Consider the following 19,721-nt stretch of genomic DNA (forward strand, 5'->3'; position numbering starts at 1 on the left):
CATATAGATAACTGTAAAAAGAAAATATCCAAGTTTTTGTGATTTTCTTCTTGTATGACTCTACATGTTAACTATAACAGAAAGTAAACCGTCCTCAGGTTTCAAGTGGGAAAGAATACCATTAAATCTTGCTACAGAAATCCCTGTACCTTAAATATAGCCATTCTTAATGTTTATTGTAAAAACTATCAGACTTCCATATGAATTTAAAATCTCAGTATTATTTAATGAAAAAAATCCTGCCCTGTCACGTACAGGATACACCAACATTTACCATTCATTTGCCATGTCCAATGAAAAGCACCAGGACTGTACCAGGAAGGCCTCACACCCGCTCTCCAGTGTCATAATTTAAAGATATTTCTCCACACAAGGAAATCTACGGTAAAGCTACAATAGTTATATACCAAAGTAATACTTAGCTACATGCTTTACACAGTCCCATGAAAAAAATAATTCAATTGATCCTAATCCCTGATGCAAGGCACTTCAAAGCGCCCGCATAAATGTCCATGTAAACAGCAGCGCAGTGCGCCTTTTAAACAACATGACTCGCACACAGCGTGACCTAGACTTAAGGGAAAATAAAATCCAGCATTGCCGCAGCTAAAAGGCATGTTAAACTTCATAGCAAGAAACTGTTTCTCTTATTACTCACAGAAGAACAGGCTCCGAAACCTCTGCAGGATAGAAAAACCTCTCAGGCATTTCGTACTGCAAAACCAGCACGCTCCTTGGGTATGCATCAAGCCAGAATACTCATGAGTGACCAGGAGAGAATCGGCATGTCTGAATACCCGGTTTTAATATCCACCAGCCCCAATGGGCTGACTATTTGTAGCACCATGGAAAATGCATTAGAAACTACAAAGGTAAAAATTCCAATCAACTTTTCAGGAGGTTCACTAAGTCTACAGTAAAAAACAGTAGTGACAATACTCTTTAAATTACTGACTGATGATTAGCTTTACCCAGCAAGAAAAACTCCGTATTATCTTGATATATCCCATGTACACACAGCACCAGCTTAAAGAGGACTATCGAACACCAGCAGCATGGTGTTGCTCTCCCTGAAAGTTCAAGTTCATTTCTTATCACTTCCCATGTCAAGAATGAAATCAGAACAGTGATAAACACTAACAGGGAATTCAGTAAAACACATTGGCAAAATGTGCAAGGTCTACTGTGCTCTCAGGAACCTACCCACGCGGCAGCAGGTCCTGCCTCTGAGAGGGTTAGCACACAGGAGTGGGAGGCCAAAGGCGGGACTCAGCCCCATCGGCACGGCCACACTCCGTGTCTCTATCACTAAGCAGCTGCCACACACACCGCTGCAGAGTACAGAGGTCTGATTGTGACTGCGACCAGGGACTTCACCCCCGGCCTCCACTCCACTGAGTGGTAGCGTCACACACGGAAACAGGCACATGTGCCTGTACCAGTTTGCTTCTTACTAGCATGCCCTTCTTAGGCTTTTAGAGGGAGAATGGCATACTATAAAGATTCAGACTGCTGCAGTTTAAAATTACAGATCAAAGTGACTCCCTAAAGAAAACCAGTTTCTTCATAAATGAAAGAGGATATAAAAAGCTGGAATGATGGGTAATTCAAATACAAAACTCAAGTACCAAAAAACACCCTACTGTTTTTTTGCAAACTACACAGGTTCATCAGCTGACGCTACCATACAACTGCTCCATATATAATTACACCACTAAAGCGTAAAGCACTATCAATACTAAAGTCTTCAGTTAGCAAACTGAGGTTCTATGTCCTGACAACTGCATTAAACTGCAGCGCTGAGGCGGGGCTGAGAAGCCCCTTCACTAAGCGTGGCTTCCTTGTTCCTGCTCTCGCATTCCACAATTGTTAAAAGAAGGGATCTGGTCTGCAAACGACTGCGTCATCCACTGCCCATTCGGAATGTCCCCAGGAGCCGACTCTCTGCTCAGGTCTGCACTGTTGGCTGCTGGGAAGGGAAAAAAAAATCTAGTTCATTGTCAAGTTCCAATGAATCTGATTAGATTTTAAAAGTATACTGAGTTTCTACTAAATTTTCAGATCTAGGACTGATAAATCATAATTTGTTACTCAAGATGGGAAATGAAAGCTTAGAAGCCATGACTTAAGAAAATGATCTCTGAAAACCTTTAGACAATTATATTTTTATATTAGTACTCTTACACCTTCAACAACTACTCTCTATTTCTATTGCATTCCCATCACCACCCCCAACCCTCTGAAGGAAGCAGTCTGAGGGAAGCATACTTAGCCCATCTGAAGAAAAGCTGCAAGGCTCACTAGGACATGGGTTTTCACCATAAGCACCGCCATATGCTGCTTCGTAGCCTGGATCATACTTTTCTTCCTTAACAGCCATCTTCTTTGCATCCTCTGTGGAGACAGTAAAAGATGACCGAAACTGATGTGTAAATGTTTCCTATGTAAATACCGCTGAGTCATATAATCTGCTATAGTTTTTAAAGATTTGTTGTTTTTATTTATGTGGGTGTGAGGTTACATGAATTCATATGCATGCAGGGGCCCAAGGAGGCAGAGGGAATGGATCCCCTGAACTGGAATTACAGGTGGCTATGAACTCCTGAAGTGGGTTCTGGGAACCAGACCCCAGTCTTCTGCAAGAGCAACAAGTGCTCCCACCCACTGAGCCATCTCTCCAGCCCCATCTGCTATCGTTCTTAAACTTCTCTGTAACATATACATTAGCTTTGAAAACTGGAAAAAGCCATCAAACTCAACTTTAGGCAGAGAGATGCTCCTTAGACCCAAAATAAGGGGAAACCACAGTACAAGGAGATGGTACACTAGAATCCATTACCAGGGCATCTTGCTACACCACCATTTTCTTTCCTCCTGCTCTAAGTCTGCTACCTCCTGTCCTGTACACACAGGAAATCAGTAAGGGAGGGGAATGCTAACAAACCTTGGGCGAGCTGCAGGTCAAATGTGTACTGCACCTCCTGAACATCCGTGTTGCGTTCAATGCCTTTCAGCTGATCTCTTAAGTCCTTCAGCTTAATGTAGTAATGAACTTTGTCCTGGGCTCGAGGAAACTGAGCACATCTGGCACTGGAAGACGGCATGACGTAGCAGAGCTGTGAGCAACAAGGTTCAGAGACTTGAACATTTGACTGAATTGACTCATGCTGTGGTTAGAAAAACTTATCTTTACTTGGCGTAATAAGATATATATAAATAAAATCAACGAAAGAAGTTTCATTTAAGATCAAAGCCAATAAATTAAAATATGGCTCCTTCAACTGTTTCTCTATCAATCAAATCTTTTCTTTTTATAGCAAATATATTTCACAATTTAAAAGGAACAAACTATATTTAAGACAGGACTAATGATGAGGCTTTTCCTCCCAGTTCTCTATTTCGCTGTTCTCTTTGCTGGGGCATCACTCATGGGTAGCTGAGGCGTCCGTGGACAGTCAAAGGCACCCAGGTGCATCACTGCCCCACATCTTTTCACTAACCATACAAAGCACCACGTGTTCCCCATCCTCGGCCCCTGCTCCTGTCACTCAGCGGTGTTATCTCTGAGGTGTTCTTAGCATATAGCAAGGCAAAAAAGCCTTAAACAGAGTTTTGTGGGCCTTTTACAACTTATTAGAGCCAACCGAAGAATTTAGGTTGCTTTGAATTCTTTTATCATCAAGTATAATAAAAAGCCTTGTACATCCTTATTTTGGAAATGTTCCTAGAAATTAGATAAATTACCAAAAGTAGATGACTAAAGGCAAAGACACCTGCATTTATCATTTTGGCTGGTAACAAACTGTCCTTCAAAGAGCAGACTTTATTTTTTGTTTTCTCTATACACAGCTGAGGCATGATAATTTTTAATTATTCTGCTTTGAGGCTTCCTCATCATATATTATTTTGCTCTGATTATAGCATGTTTAAATACTCCTGATTGATACAGATGTGTACGTATGTTAGCATGGTTTATAACAGCACATTTTCAAGGTATTAAATTAAAATGACCCAGAGTAGACTGGCTGGGGCTGATGGCACACAGGTTTAATCCTAGCACTCAGGAGGCAGAGTCAGGTGCAACTCTGTAAGTCTGAGGGTAGCGGTCTACCTAGTGAGACAGCCCTCCCAGTCACCCACACAAATAAAGGAAAACAGAAAGGAGCAGGCAAACTGTTTTCACTTCAAGCTAGTCACTAGCACCATCAACAGCTTCCTGGGTCCTGGTAACGGACACACGGTAGAAGATGAACGCGGTGCCGCCCAGAGAACTGCCCCACGTACAGCGTTACTTCTCGGCTGTATGTGACCCAGATTTAGACTCATCTGTGAAGGAACTTCAACCCAAGAATTACCAAGATCACACTAGCCTGTGGCCTTGTCTGTGAGGCACTTTCTTTTTTTCCTTTTTTAAAAAAATTATCTTTTGGAGGGCTGGGGGCATGTGGTATGTGTGCAAGAGAGAGTTGGAGGACAGAATCCTCTCTGGGGATTGAACTCGAGTTGTCAGGCTTGGCAGAAAATGTCTTAACCACTGAGTCATCCTGCCAGTCCCATGAAGCATTTCCTTAACTGCTAGCTAGTATGGGAGGCCCAGCCCACTGTGAGTAATGTCATTCTTAGTCAGATGAACCAAGGGTTTTTCGTTGTTGTTGTTTTGTTTTATAAAATTTATTTTTATGTGCACTGGTGTTTTGCCAGCATGAACATCTGTGTGAGAGTACCAGAAACCCTGGACCTGGAGTGACAGACAGTTGTGAGCTGCCATGCGAGTGCTGGGCATTGAACCCAGGTCCTCTGGAAGAATAACCAGTGCTCTTAACCACTGAGACACCTCTCCAGGCGCAGAGCCTGGGTTTTATATGAAAGCTGAGCAAGCAGTGTTCTTCTATCATCTCTGCTCCAATTTCTGCTTTCAAGTTCCTGTTCTTGCTTCCCTTGATGATGGAAAGCATCCACAGAATCTGCCTTGCACGGGAGAAACCCTAGGTTCAACCTGAATACCCAGCCCCCGCCACACACTGAATAACAGAAGAAAGCTGCAAGTGAGAAACTAGGTTCAACCCCAATACCTACCCCTGTGACACATGAGGTTGAACACAGACATATGTTCAAGCAAAACACCCATACATATAAAAATAAATAAACGGATGGATGGATGAATAGATAAAATGTTAGAGAGAGAGAGAGAGAGAGAGAGAGAAAGAGAGAGAGAGAGAGAGAAAACTGCTAGGAATTTACATGCCTGTAAATTCCAGTATTCAGGGAGGCAGGGCAAGAGAATTTCTCTGAGTTTGGAGCCAGCTTTGTTTACAAAGCAAGTCAAGGACAGCCAAGGCTACACAGAGAAACCCTGCCTTGAAAAACCAAGAGAGAGAGAGAGAGAAGCCAAACACAGAGCTATCTCATGCTGCCTTTGATTATGTGACAGAACCAAACAAAAGATTGGCTGATATCTATCTAGCATGTATGGCTCTAAATTTAAGCTGGGGTTAAATATACAAATGAAGTAGTTAATTTTACCAATGAGCTCTGTGTTTATATGCACGTCTGAATTTGTAAATAATTACCACTGATGATATTCTGAACGTGGTGTGTGCCACCGACATTTAGCTGACAAATACTTTTTAAATACACTACCTGCATCTGAAAGGGTAAGCTGGTAATTATTTAGTAAAAAAAGTGGCTTTTCTCATGGCAAAAACGACAATGTCTGGGACAAATGGAAAGGACAACTGACTGGAAGCCCCTGTGGAGCTGGCTTACAGGTGCATTCAGGCGACTTACAGTGTCTGTGTCTGGGATCTTATGGGGTTGAAGCCCAAATTCCAAGTTTTTAACTTTTACTCCAAAAACTTCTTTACTGAAAATTTCATAAATACCTAAAATAAAACACAAACATATTTAACACTGCCCTTTCCATTAGCATGAAGAAACATAAGAATGTGAAAGTCAATCTTACATTTTCCATTAAACACCGCTATTCGTGGTTGATATTTCTGCAGTTTCTGCACTAGGATCCGCCCTCCTTCCCGAAATTCTTTACTAGAATTGAATTAAGAAGCAGTGAGGAATACCGACACAGCAGTGCTTGCAACGTCACATCACACACATGTTTTTGGATCTTGGTTTGGACTGAATCAATACAATGCTCCTAAATAACAGGAGTAGCCTGCACCAATGTAAGACTCATGTTCTATAGCTACCTAGACAGATCCTTGCTGCCTGGCGTTGTCCTTTCCACCATGTTGGTGAACCCGATGCCATACTTCCCGGGTAGAGTGTGGTCATCCATGTGATTCAGCTGAACCTCACTCAGCCCTGACATGAACAGGCACTTCCCTGTGGAGAGAGGACCCTGTCACTTCCACAGAACATGGGAAGCTTTTACCAAAGAACCGATGGAACGGTCCACATCCTATTCTTAAAAGTGAAGGGAAATAAAGGACTTAAAATTTATCAAAGTTAGTAACCTAGGTCAAATACCGTATCGAACAACGACAGCAGATTGTACCATGCTAATTTTTCTGATTTTAGTAATTAAAAATTTCCTACAAGAAACCATTATCTTCCTTGAACACACAGCTTCAAACTGTGTTCTTCCCCCAAAATTGGAAGGTCACCATCTGCCCTAGACTACCCCACAGACTAAACTCAGACATTTTGAGGGTGGAGGAAAGTAAGACACACTTTCTCAGAATGTTAAAGTAGTAATGGGGACGATACGGAGCTAGTTCTGAAGGCACAGTATTACTTAGCCGAAACATCTGGAACACCTTACCCTCAGATAAGCAGCGAGCTCTGCTCTGGTCGGCAGTGGCACAGGATCTGTACCAACCTGAATGTACAGAGCACACAGTGGTGGTACCTGTTTTAAAGCTCACTAGTAAAGAATGAGCCTTCACTGCTATTTTCTTCCATAGAAACTGTCTTTAGAGAATGTCTCAGATCCAAGCATTTTACATAAAACTGATAACCAACAATCAGTAAATTTCTTTTAAGAGACTCTTAATTTTATGTACATGGGTGTGTCTTAGGGTTTCAACTGCTTTGATAAAGACTATGACCAAATGCAATTTGGAGAAGGATGCATTTATTTCAACTTACATCTCTCAGGTCCCACTCCATCACTGAGAGAAGTCAAGGCTGGAACCCGGAGGCAGGAAGCGATGCGGAGGCCATGAAGGACGCTCCTTACTGGCTTGCTCAGCCTGCTTTCTACACTCAGGGCCACCTGCCCAGGGAGGGGATCCCCCACGATGAGCTGGCCCTTCCTCTAGCGATCATTAATTAAAAATGGCCACAGCCAATCTGGTGGTGCTATTTTCTCAGGTGAGGTTTCCTCTTTCCAAATTACTCTGAGCTTGTGTCACACTGACAAAAAATAAAATATAATAAAATAAATAAAATAAAATCAACCAGAAAAGGGTGTTTTGCCCAGAATGTTGTGTACCATGTGTGCAGTTGGTGCCAAAAGAGGGTATCAGGCCCTCTAGAACTGTAGCTACAGAGAGTTGTGAGGCACCACATGGGTGCTGGGACTCAACCTGGGACCTCTGGAAGAGCAGCCGATGCTCTGAACCTCTGAGCCATCTCTCCAGCTCTATAATCAATACTTTTTCTCTCCCCAAGAAAATAACACTGGCAAAAATCTGGGAGCACCAATACTTTTGTCCACACTGACACAGCCAACTACTACTGTTACCCTATCCTTGGAACACACACACACAAATCAAGGCCGGGTGGTAGTATACCCGTTAATCCCAGCATTTGGGAGGCGAAGGCAGGCAGACAGTCAGGTATCTGGGAGCTCAAGCCTGACTGGTCTCCATAGGAACTCCTTAAGAGAGAGACTGTCTCAAAACATCAAAAGATAGTAACAATACTAAATGAGATAAAATCCGGAAAACGTTCGAGCAAGGAGAGAGGCGGGAGGTCAGCACAGCTGTAGAGCATATACTCAGCATGCTCCGAGTCCTGGGTTGACCCTCAGAAAGTACTTTTTGATGCCCTTCTACTCCCCATCAACATGGAAGTGTGGGCACTAACACACCATTTCAGACCCTTGATCGTCACGTATACACTCAGAGAGCACTGTAGCTTATTCTACCATTCTTAGAACTATAAAATCAGCCCATTAATCTTACTGATAGAAATGTCGCTTTGAAAAGTAACTTTTAAGAAGTAGACACTTACAGAAATGGTTTCCAGGCCCAGGGTAATGATGCCCTTTGTAAGCAGCCATTAATCCTGGGTTAATGCCAATCTAGGATACAAAAGAGTTAAACACTTTTATCTTTAAAAACTGAGGCAAATATCCCACTTGTTTCATATGCAAAGTCCAGATAAAAGGCAGGCTGTTCTGTTACTGCCACACCCTGACATTAAGTAGCATACTAAATTATTGTTTTCCAAAATTAAATGAAACAGCCAGGTGGTATTGACACGTGCTCTTGATCCCATTGCTTGGGAGGGAGAGGTAGGTGAATCTCTGAGTTGTGAGTTTGAAGCCAGCCTGGTGTACGGACTGAGTTCTAGGAGATACAGGGCTGAACAGTGGAACTCTGTCTTGAACAACCACCATGAGAGAAAGAGAGGAAAAGCTAGACCATTTGATAAGAAAAACAATCAGGGAAGGAAGGACCAAAGGTGACAGGTGGTGCACAAAAACGGTGCATCTTACATATGTATGAAACACAGTGAAGCGGGTGTTTTGTACAGTTATTACATACTAATAAATAAAACAAAAAGAAGAGCCTTAAGCCTTGGGGCTTTCCTGCAGGAGTGGCAGATAAAACAGAACTGCTGCTGCACAGAGACCCCTTTCAACAATTTGCTGTTAAAAAAAAAAAAAAAAAGCTAGACTGAACGCCTGTGATCCCAACACAGTAGGAGGCAGAGGCAGGTGGATCTCTGTGAGTTCAAGGCCAGCCTGGTCTACAAGGTGCGTCCAGGACAGCAGCCAAGGCTACACAGAGAAACCCTATCTCAAGAAACCTAAAAAAAAAAAAAGTTTGACCCCAACTGGGGCAGCCTTCAGTCAGGAAAGAGATAGTTCTTAGGGTGGCCAAACTGAGCCATGTTCTGTCAGCCTCCCAAAAAGTGATGTCTTCCACAGAGCCCCTACACAGCTGTCTACTGAAGTTCATGATGGTCACTCTCGTATTTGTTACAGTTGTAGACATAAGCTCAAACTTAGTACTGTCAGGCTGGATGTGGTGGCACAGGCTTGTAACAGAGGCAGAGGCACCTAGGACTGCTGCCAGTTTGAGGCCAGCCAGAGCCACAGAGTGGGCAGATCTCAAAATAGCAAAAAACAGAACCACTGCAGTACTATCACATCCTGAGAACTACAACCCAGCACACAGCCCAAGTAGTTCACACGGGTTATTTCATTCAAGTGCAGTATCACAGATTTCATCAAGGAAACACTTTAAAGATAGACGAAAGCTTGCCTAAGGCCTTCCCTTTATGGAAGCCCCAATCTCAGCTCACCCTCTTACTCACTCCCATGTTAACACAACCTCATGAAGGTTTCACTACTCACCCCTAGAAGGTTCTTAGAAACCTTTTTCCAGAAGAATGCTACTTGTAAGGACCATTGTTAAGTACAGCTAATCCTCTAGTTATATTTACTGTCAAACAAGAACAGAAATTCTTACAATCACAATGTCCAGATTGAAGGTCAAAATATCAGGAAGGGTCTTGGTCAAAAGCTCAGCTTCAGAAACACCGTTGAAACGGTCTACTTTCCTTTTCACTTTAAACGTGTCTGTGATTTTTTCTTGCTTTTCTTTTGATTTTGTGGACTTGCCAGATTTTTTTGACTCAGAAGGTTTTTTGGGTTCCACTGGGTCCTTGGGTTCTGCTGCTCTGGTTTTCCTCTTCCTTCTTTTTGGAGCCTCTGAAACACAGTGATTCACAGAATGTGGCTACAGACTTTACCTTAGAGGCTGCAGGAGATCCCCAATAGTCACTCTGTGAACAACCAAGTTATATCCCGGTGTTTCTCAGCACTGGTCTCCTCTATACTGGTCCCTCTTCCTTTTTCCTCTCCATCTAGGCACATTTGATAGTCACACAGCACATTTTCTATGCACTCTCACTATCTAACTATCAGGGCTGGAGAGATGGCTCAGCCGGTCTTCTAGAAATCCTAACTTCAATTCCCAGCAATCACTCATAACATCTACAATGAGATCTGATGCTCTCTTCTGGCTTGAAGTATACATGCAGAAAGAGCACTTGTATATGAGTAAAATAAATGAAGAAGGAGGAGAAGAAGAAGCTGGGCACGGTAGTGCATGCCTGCAATCCCAGCACTTAGGGAGGCAGAGCCAAGTGGAGCTCTGTGAGTTTGAGGCTAGACTGGTCTACAAAGAGAGTTCAAGACAGCAAGGCTACACAGAGAAACCCTGTCTCAAACAAGCAAGCAAGCAAACAAAAGCATTCTAACTATCAGTACATAAATAATCAAACAAATTTTTGGAGGTGGTACACATCTTTAATACCAGCATTCAACGAGGCAAAGGCAGACAAAGAATTTCTGAATTCAAGGCCAGCCTGGTCTGTAGAGCGATACCCTGTCCTCAAAGGGAGAGGTTTTAACTTATTTCCCACAGGTAGACGGCCATAGGTGGCTCCTGGCTTGTTCTGGAAGTCATGAGGCATATAGACTGCTCCACACACATTTAATGTGAGCTACAGATGCTGAAGACAAGCAATCAAGGCTGGCAGCACCATTCAAAGGTAAGAAAAGAGATGTGTTCTTAGGCTCTCTGCATAACTGACAGTGAGGCTGAACGATGTGTGTTGAGGCTTGCTCTCTCCACTACAGAGTGGATATCATCATCCATCAATTCTACCCAATAAATGTCAGTCCTGGCAGTCAAGTGTCTCTTGACAATGCTAGTGTCTCCTGAGGTACAAAGCACAAAACAGACATAAAGTTATTGAACAGGAAACCCTGGGTCCCTCATCCTTAATTCTTTGAATACTTTCCTAGTTTCTCAGGCTTCTGCCCCATTCTACTATATATTTTCCCAACCAACCAACCAACCAACCAACCAACCCACCCACCCTGGAAGGCTGCTTCAGCTATTCCTTATCAGGACTCTACAGCCACAGACTAGCAGCTGGGGAGCCCTGGTACTCCATGAGGCAGCTTCTGCCATTAAGTCAGGTATGGGCCTGGAATTATAAACCAACTCTGGCCACATTCTTCATATAAATACTGCTGCTACCCCACCTCCACCACCGATCCGGCTTCTCTTTTAATTCTTTTTATCAGTGTGTGGCACTTCCTGCAACCAACTGCATGTCAGAAATCTAAGGATGCTTTTGATAATGCTTGAGCTTGTCCTGTGTTTGACGCTTAGTCCCATGGTAGCTTCATTAGGAGACATGGATCCATTACAAGGTGGGGATGAGTAAGGGGTCCTTAGGTTAACTGGGGAAGTGCGCTTGCCAGGTACTATCAGCTCCCTGTCCCTGCAGCTTCCTGTGTAAAGACAGGATTCTTTCTCCCACATGAGCTTCTGCCACTGTGGTGCCATTTGCCATTAGGCCTTCCTCAGAGCTGAGCAAATGGTGATGCCATGCCCCTGAACCGTGCACAAAACCCCTTTCTCAAAGCTGGAGAGATGGCTCTGTGCTTAGGAGCACTAGCTGCTCTTACAGAGGATCTGCTTTGATTCCCAGCACCCACACAGCAGCTCACAAACAGCTGTAACCCCAGTTTCAAGGGATCCCACACCACATTTTGGCCTCCAAAACTATCAGGCATACAAGTGGTTCACAGACATGCTGGTAAAACACCCATATACATTAAACATTAAGAAAACAGACACATACACACACACACTTAAAAAAAAAAGTCCCTTGGCCTCAATATGTCATTATAATAATATAACTGACTATGACTGGCCTCACTATGTCATTATAATAATATACTATGACTGGTACTTTCAGGTTTCTCCTTCTCCCTCAGCATCTACATGAAATACCCAGGTAACTCTTTTTCCATGCTCTCCAATATTCTTCTTAGCCTCCCCACTTACATAAATGGCCTCTAAGCTACTGGTGCCTTCAAGCCAGTCTTGTCTTAATATACCCCTCCCCGACTGACTCTTAATGCCAATTAAGTCACTCCTTGGCTCGCATTCTCAACAGTGCTCTACTGCTTTGGAAACAGAATGTGCACACCTTAGGGGCAACACAAGCCTCCCTGCCTCATCTGCTTCCATTTCCACCACTTTCTTCGAGACTCCACCGTCCTCACTCAGGTTTTGGCTACCATGCCTCAACTCTGTCCCTCAGCTGGCACCTTCCATCCTCTGCTGTTCACGGGATGTCTACAATGGCTCTTAGAACTCTTATGTTACTGTTCCGCTGCCTCTGACCAAGCTAAATGCCAACCCAGGTCACCCATCAGAGCCTCTCTGCAGCACTTGGTGTGCTGATATGTAACTGTGCAATGTGTAACATGTATGCAAATATGTTATCAGTGTGTTCACTAATTGCTTAGCTAGAGGCAGAGGCATTCAAGGATGGACCCATGTAGGAACTACCTGGTGCAGGTTCCTGGGCAGGAGCTTCTGCTGGCATCTGCTCTTCGGTCGTGATGGCCATGTTCGGAGCTTCCGCCATCATTTGTTGATATGGAAATGAATAAAAAGCTTGAACTTGCTCCAGAGAATAGCTGAAAGAACAATCAGATAGAAGTCATGTTGCCAATAAAAATTACCCAAGTGTGAGTTTAAATCATCAGTTGTACAAAGAATCTCAGACTCCAAATATTTCAGTCTGATTGCAGTTACTCTTCAGACATTAGGAGAGAGGAAGGCTGAGTCTGCCCTGCGCCTGTACATACATTCCTAGCCTTTACCAAGCACTCATGAGACAGCATGTTAGCTCATATTGTTTGGTGGCCACGTGTGCCACCAACACAGCCTGCAGGGCTGTCGAGCTGCCTGTGCTTTCTCTGCAATGAGACACCACACTCCTTCTTGGCACAAAAATTTCCCTAACAGCCTAACTTGGGTTTTCTCTTGGTTTCTTTGTGGGCTTTCTTTAACTTTTCTGCCTGGGATTACAGGCATGTGCCACCAGGTGTTTTTAATGTGTCCATTAGAGTTTGTTGTTGTTGTTGCTAGTTCTTTGTTTTGGTTGCTGCTCACCACTTTGTGGACAGTAGAAAAAGACTTGTAACTATCTCTGAACTCTCTTGTAAGCATGACTTCAATACCATTAAAAGCATGCAGGCCTTGCTGCACCAGAAGATGGGCACCTGTAATTCCAGCTACAGAGAGACCTTGACTCGTAAGACAGAAAGCAGAACCAACCAAAACCCACTCCAAACCCTAGGCCACAATGGAAGAATTTCCAAACGCCTTTCTACAGTGACCCAGAAACAACGTCTCAAGCTGCTGCTGTCAGCGGAAAGCAAGGGACACTGATGCAGTCTGCTATAGCAGTATCCCAAGGCAGCATCGTATGATGGCACTAAAGGCAGCATGCACTCAGAAATCAAATGAGAAGAAATGTATTATTCGAAAAGTCATGCTCCCCTTTCTCAGTGTTTTGTGGGCAAAGACAATGACCTCAGGAAGCCAGAGATCATGGCCAGAGATGATGCAGTGGTCCAGAGCACCCCTGCTCTCAGAGGACCAGGTTCAATTCCCACGACCCACATCAGGAAGCTTTCAATCTCCTGCAACTTCAGTGCCAGGGGACTGGAGCCCTCTTCTGGACTCTGTGGCACTTGCACATGAAAGGGGCATGCATTCTCATACACACACAAACACAATAAAAAGGCAAAGGTCAATGTGCGAATTCTATAATAAGATTTATGTCAGTAAAATGGCCCACTTAAAAGGTGAAAATAAACTGCCGGGTGGTGGCTTACATCTTCAATCCCAGCAGTGGGGAGGCAGAGGCTGGTGGAGCTCTGGACTCAAGGCCAGCCTGGTCTACAGAGTGAGTTCCAGGATGGCCAGGGCTACGCAGAAAAACCCTGTTTTGAGAAAACAAGAAACAATACACAAACAAAAATTACCAAACCAAACCAAACCAAACAACCCAACTTCCTAGATAAACTTGAATGGCACATAACAGATTTTCCCACAATACCTTGCCGTGTGACCTCTGCTCCCTTAGACTTGTGTTCATTGCTCTGGAAGAATGCCTTCCCCTGGCCTAGCCATTCACAAACACTATGCTAAGAGCCTTGCTTGCCTTGACCTTTCTGCTCTTGAGCACATCTGCTGAATGAGGAGAGACAGTCCTCATCACTGCTTCTCTGTCCTGCCCTCAATCCAGAGCTATCTGAACAGCTTCTGAGAAGCTCTGAAACTGGTTCCTGAGCAGTACTACCTGGAGTCCCCTGGTTCTGTTGAGTCTCAAAATCAACTTTAATTCCTCAGCACAGGTCACACAGGGCAATAGACAGCCTATGAGAGGCCAGCTTAGAGCCCTACAAGCTGAAAGGTAACTGCGGTCTAAAACCAGCGGACTTCTGGACTTCGGCTTCAAGGATCAGGCCCCAGCGAGGAAGAACATATTAACTCTCTCTTCAAGGTGTTATTTCTTTAAAACAAGCAACAACAAAAATCCCCAAGCCCAGCAATTATAAAGGTGAATTTCATTTCTGCATACATGTGCAACACATGCATGTGTGCACGTGGAGGGCAGACAGGGTCAGGTCATAAACATCTGCACCTGGACTCAGGGACACTTGTGAGCCTCCATGTGCTGCCGGGAATCAAACCCAGGCCCTCGGCAAGGTCCTCTTAACTGGTAAGCTGTTCTCCACCCCCAAGCTTTTATTTCCTTAAATACTCTGTTCTCAAATTACATAATGGCTCAATAAACTACTGTACAGCAGCATGGGAAAATACTAGGCAGCTACCGGAAATTAATTGGTATTTCGAAAAATACAGAAAAAAAAATAAATATTTAAAATATTTTTGCATGGGTTTTTATTGTTGAGACAAGGTCTTGTATAGTCCAAGCTGGCCTCAACTCTACATAGTTCAAGCTGAACATGAACTCCTGCTCCTTCTCCCTCTACTTCCCAGATGCTGGAATCACAAGTATGTATGATCATGATCATGTAGCTTCCTAACACCCTACAGGGCGGTGGGATAGAACATTCTTTATGTGGGTACATGTGGAGGGCAGGTCAGGTATCTCCCCTGATGGCTCTCTACCTCAGTTTTTGAGATAGGCTCTCCCACTGATCCTGAAGCTGTAAGACTGGCTAGACTTAAGGACCAGCAAGCTAGGAAGACAGGCACATGCCCACACAGCCAGATCTCCAAATAGGTACTGCAGCAAGCACTTCACCAAGTGAGCCTTCTTCCCAGTCCATGACATTTTTTTCTACTTGGCAGAAGAAAGCAAGACATGTCCACAGACACTTGCATGAATTTGAATGCTGGAAAACCAGAGTTCTGAACAATCTAATTTTCTAATTATTGAATAGTAGTTAAATCTGCAAGTGACACAATTTGCCTCAAGTTGGTTTTATTTTTATTTTTTTACTTTCAAAACATCCATGTATACCAATGCTTGTCTGCATGAGTTCATGTGCATGCCATGCATGTAGTGCCTGTGGAGGCCAGAAAAGGGAGTCAGTGCCCCATAACTGATGCTACAGGCAGTTGTGAGCCACCAAGTCTATGATGGGAAATTCATGTCCTAGGCAAGAGCAGCAAGTGGTCTTAACTGCTGAACCATCTTTCTAGCCCCTGCTCAAAACATTAAAAAAAATATATGCTACATGTACATGCTAGCTCCTGTGATAGAATTCTATAAAGTTAAATAAATAAATAAAATAAATAAAAGAATTCTGCAGTGTTTCTGAATGACAACTCTCCAGGAAAGGGGCAGCATTAGGGAAACTGAGTCCTCACCCCTATTTCCAGCTTCCCCTCCCTCACTATAATGAAGAATTAGATTTAGCAGCCTTTACATTAAGTAGCACTAAGTCTGTTGAGATCTGAACAGACCCCACATTCATTCAACACTTTAACACTTTAACAAAAGCAACTTAATGGAAGAGCTTCTTCCTGTGCCCAGTTCAGAATACAGTCCAGCGTGCTGGGGATGTGGGCAGCGAGAGCCATTGGTCCACAGTGCTGACCAGGGCTGGGAATCCAGTGATAGCAGCTTCTTTCTCCCCACCACCCCCTTTCCCCAGTCTGGGATCCAGCTCAGAAAAGCATAAACAGGAAAAATGAAAGGACACAGGAAGGGGCAGTCTTTTATTCTAGAGTCTGGCTCAGAGTCAGAAATGTTAGCACAAGTGACTATAGAGATTGCCTATCTTTCTGAAAACACACAAGTAAGGATGTTAAAAACTACAAACTATAAGATCAAAGAGTGTTTGTAGCTGAAGTTTAACTGTATTAATGTACTCCTCTCACATCGCTAAATCCAAGTCACCTGAATCATTATGACTTTACTCACAAGGGAAATTCTCTAAGGAAAACAATAAACTGGTGCTGTGGCTTGAATAATGGCCCTCATAGGCTCATCTATTTGCATGATCAGTTCCTACTTGATGAACTGTTCGGGAAGGATTAGGAGGGGGCCTTGTGTCACTGGGGATGGGCTCTGAGGTTTCAAAAGCCCACACCAGGCCCACTGTGTCCATTCGGTCTGTGTCTCCCACCCTCTTTCCGGCTGCTGTCTTCAGATCAGGATGTAAAGCAAGCACCTGCTGTTCCAGTGCCACTCCTGTCTGCTCCCCGCCATGATCATGGACTGACCCTCTGAAACTGTAAGCAAGCCCCCAAGGAGATCAGGAGAAAGACAGAATGTTATACATAGCCACTGAAGACAGCTGTGGACTTTCCTCTTGAGAAGCTGTACCCATGTCTTAGCTATGTACTACCCTTTTAAACTAAGCCTGCCATTCCCCAACCTCCACTGCCTATGCTTGGTTCAGCAGGCAGAGGCGTTTGCCACCAAGCCTGACGACCTGAATCTGATATCTGAAACCCACAGGTGGAAGAAGAAAATCCTGGCAAATTGTCCTCTGACCTCTGTACTTGAGCTGTGGCACATGGGCTTCTCCACACACACACATTCATGAGTGTGAGCACACACACACACAGAGTCAAATGCTGACAGTAAAACAATAAATAAGCACTCATGCTTATCCCTCACCACCACCCAGGAAGCTTTCTAACTTTGCTTTGCTCTGACTCATCCTGACTTTCTTCAGTGCAGTGCAGTCGACAACCAGCCTCATGGAGCAGATGTCCGCAAGGGGGAAAGTCACCAGGCCACTGACTCCTTACAGTCTCGCCCCATCCAAGGCAGGTCCCGGTTGAACCTCTCTGGAAAGACCCTAAGGACAGAGCTGGAGGTGTGTCTTCTGGGTGATGCCAAGCTGACAGCGGTGAACTATTTTGTGTGAGCTTACACAGCTGGACGAAAGCATCCCCTTCTCTTTCCTTCCCTTATCTCTTGGTTTCACCTGCCCCACACTGCCTCTTTCTCTGTCATGCTGCTGATTTCCTCTCTCCTTCTCTCCTCCCTCCTCGCGATCTCCTGTTCTCAGGACTGGTTCCTACAGCTGTCTGTGTCTCAGCACACACACAGCTGACTGAGAGGTCTATGGAGGCCAGCACACTGTACACCTGTAATCCCAGCACGGTGCAGAGGCAGGGGGATGAATATGGATTGAGGCTTTGCTTAAGGCTACACAGCAAGACTGTCTCAAAGATTAAAAAAGAAAAAAGTCTAGTTAATAAATTCAGATCTGCTGTTGTAAATCTATAAGGTTTTCTCTACAAACACTGAGAAACGTTTTTTCAGTCATTTTATCTAAAGGGTAAAATGACTATCTAAAGGGTCTAGGGTGCCATTTTCCAAATACCCTTAGTCACCTCACTTGAACAAGTATGTATCACACTGAATACCCACAAAACAATGACCAGTGCTAAATGAAATGAACACCCAGCTCCAGGGAGCTCATGTGGACCGGGAGGCATGCCACACAGTCTGCTGCTGACAGTGCTACACAGAGAATGGATACTTACTGTGCATTAGCTACTACAGGCAGGAAGCACAAAGACTTTAAGACTAATCAGAATGTTCAGTTCAAACCAGGCCATGAAGGAAAGGCCCATAAGCCCAGTCATTTGGAGGCTGAAGCAGAAGGCTCAAAAATTCAAGGTCCATCTGTGCTGCAAAGTGAACCCATGGTTAGCCCAGGCTAACCAGCAAGACCTTTTAATAAAAAGTAGGAAGATGGCTAGGGCATAACTCAGGGTATGGTGCTTGACTAGCCTACTGGAGGCCCTGGGCTCAGTCCCAACCCCACCTTCCCAAGTAATAACCCCAATTCATTTTAACCCCAGTGGTATGACATCAAGGTCCTCCTCCCATACTATTTGGTCTTGGGTATTAGTGTGTGTGAGCAACCACACACACATGTACATGTACACAAAACAAATACTCCGGATATATCATCAGCATGAAACTAAGCAGTTACCTTCTTGCTTCTGGAAACAAACTATACCACCTACTGTATGAAAACTGCCCACAAGCCTTATTCTGTCTTGTTTTTTTTCTGCACTTCCATATAAGACTGTCCCTCTTTTTGTTAATGATTCACTAATCTATCCAATCAGCATTTATTTATGTAGACCCTGATTCAATCTATCAGTTCTACAAACCCCTGTGAAAGTTGGGCTGGGCCACTGGAACCGCAGAGTTGGTAAACTGTTGAACAGATTTAGAGATAGCCCTACCAGCCCTGGCAGTAGAGACCCCTCTGGGGTGCGCCCCTGAATCTTTCAGTGGTAAACCAGGCTCTCATTTTACTTCCGTGGACTGCCATCAGTCCCATGCCCACAATCTTCTCAAAGTCGACAGCACAGCTGTGGAATGGGGCGGCGGGCTGAAGACAGAGTATCTTGCCTGAGTTCAGTGTCCCACTGAGAGGCAGGCTGATTCTTCACCAGGCCTAATATGTGAATCAATATTCCGTTTACCTTCGAAGGCCCTGCCATCTCGTTTTTCTTATTTAGCTTTCTGTCTCCAAACCTATACTTTGGCAGGTGCCCTTGACATCCGCAGCTCCCCTAAGGGACAACTTTAAAGACCATCCTAGGGCCACCGAAAAGGTACGCCCTCTAGATTGCCTTCTTTCCACTACACGCACTCCACAGCAATAGCATCTACCCTGCGATCCCTAATAGACCTCCCGTGGGGGTGCGGAGGTAGCCGTCCCGAGTGCCTCAACAGGGCACCCGCTCCGTCTTTACAGTCGACGGCGACCGAAGATGAAGGACTGCGTGCGGAGGTGGCGGCCGCGGTCACTCCGCCTTTTGAAGCTCGCGGGTACCCGGGGCGGACGACCCGCGCCGGCTGGGGGAGGGGGTCCCCACGGCGCACGCGCAGGCCGGCCTTTGTGGTGGCCGCGGCCCCGGCCGACCCCAGCCGCGCGGCCCGCGTTACCTGCGCGCGCCCTCCGCATCCATGGCGGCGCCGCCGAGGGGGCCGCGACTGCTGCCGGGCCCACGGCGCCCGCTCTGCCGCTCGGCGCGAGGACTCACCACGCGATCGGGGCGGCCGGTGGACGGACGGCGCTGGCCTCGGCCCCTCCCACGCCGCTACATCACCGCGGCGGGCCGCGGCGCACTTCCGTCACCCTCCGAGGAGGCCCGCGGCCTCGCCGTCACGTGCCGGGCAGGGCCAATGGCGTC

The 19,721-nt window shown here is 45.1% G+C and overlaps 1 protein-coding gene across 3 annotated transcripts; it reads right to left on the minus strand.

The window, feature by feature from the left end:
- Positions 1 to 204: 204 nt before the first annotated feature.
- On the minus strand, positions 205 to 19,715 carry Tdg (thymine DNA glycosylase). 3 transcript variants are annotated; one of them, XM_021661173.2, is made up of 10 exons: positions 19,572 to 19,715; positions 12,570 to 12,700; positions 9,663 to 9,904; positions 8,197 to 8,266; positions 6,207 to 6,342; positions 5,963 to 6,045; positions 5,788 to 5,882; positions 2,945 to 3,116; positions 2,269 to 2,394; positions 205 to 1,969 (listed from the first exon to the last, which is right to left on the minus strand). In XM_021661173.2, the coding sequence occupies exons 2-10, from the start codon at positions 12,649 to 12,651 to the stop codon at positions 1,827 to 1,829; spliced, it is 1,149 nt and encodes a 382-aa protein (XP_021516848.1). In that variant the 5' UTR covers positions 12,652 to 12,700; positions 19,572 to 19,715; the 3' UTR covers positions 205 to 1,826. The 3 variants fall into 3 exon arrangements, with proteins under 3 accessions (XP_021516848.1, XP_021516847.1, XP_021516846.1); XM_021661172.2 differs by having other exon boundaries at positions 205 to 1,966; positions 19,474 to 19,685; XM_021661171.2 differs by having other exon boundaries at positions 19,474 to 19,679.
- Positions 19,716 to 19,721: the final 6 nt, after the last annotated feature.

Source organism: Meriones unguiculatus, chromosome 2, assembly GCF_030254825.1.
Source record: "Meriones unguiculatus strain TT.TT164.6M chromosome 2, Bangor_MerUng_6.1, whole genome shotgun sequence".
NCBI lineage: Eukaryota > Metazoa > Chordata > Mammalia > Rodentia > Muridae > Meriones > Meriones unguiculatus.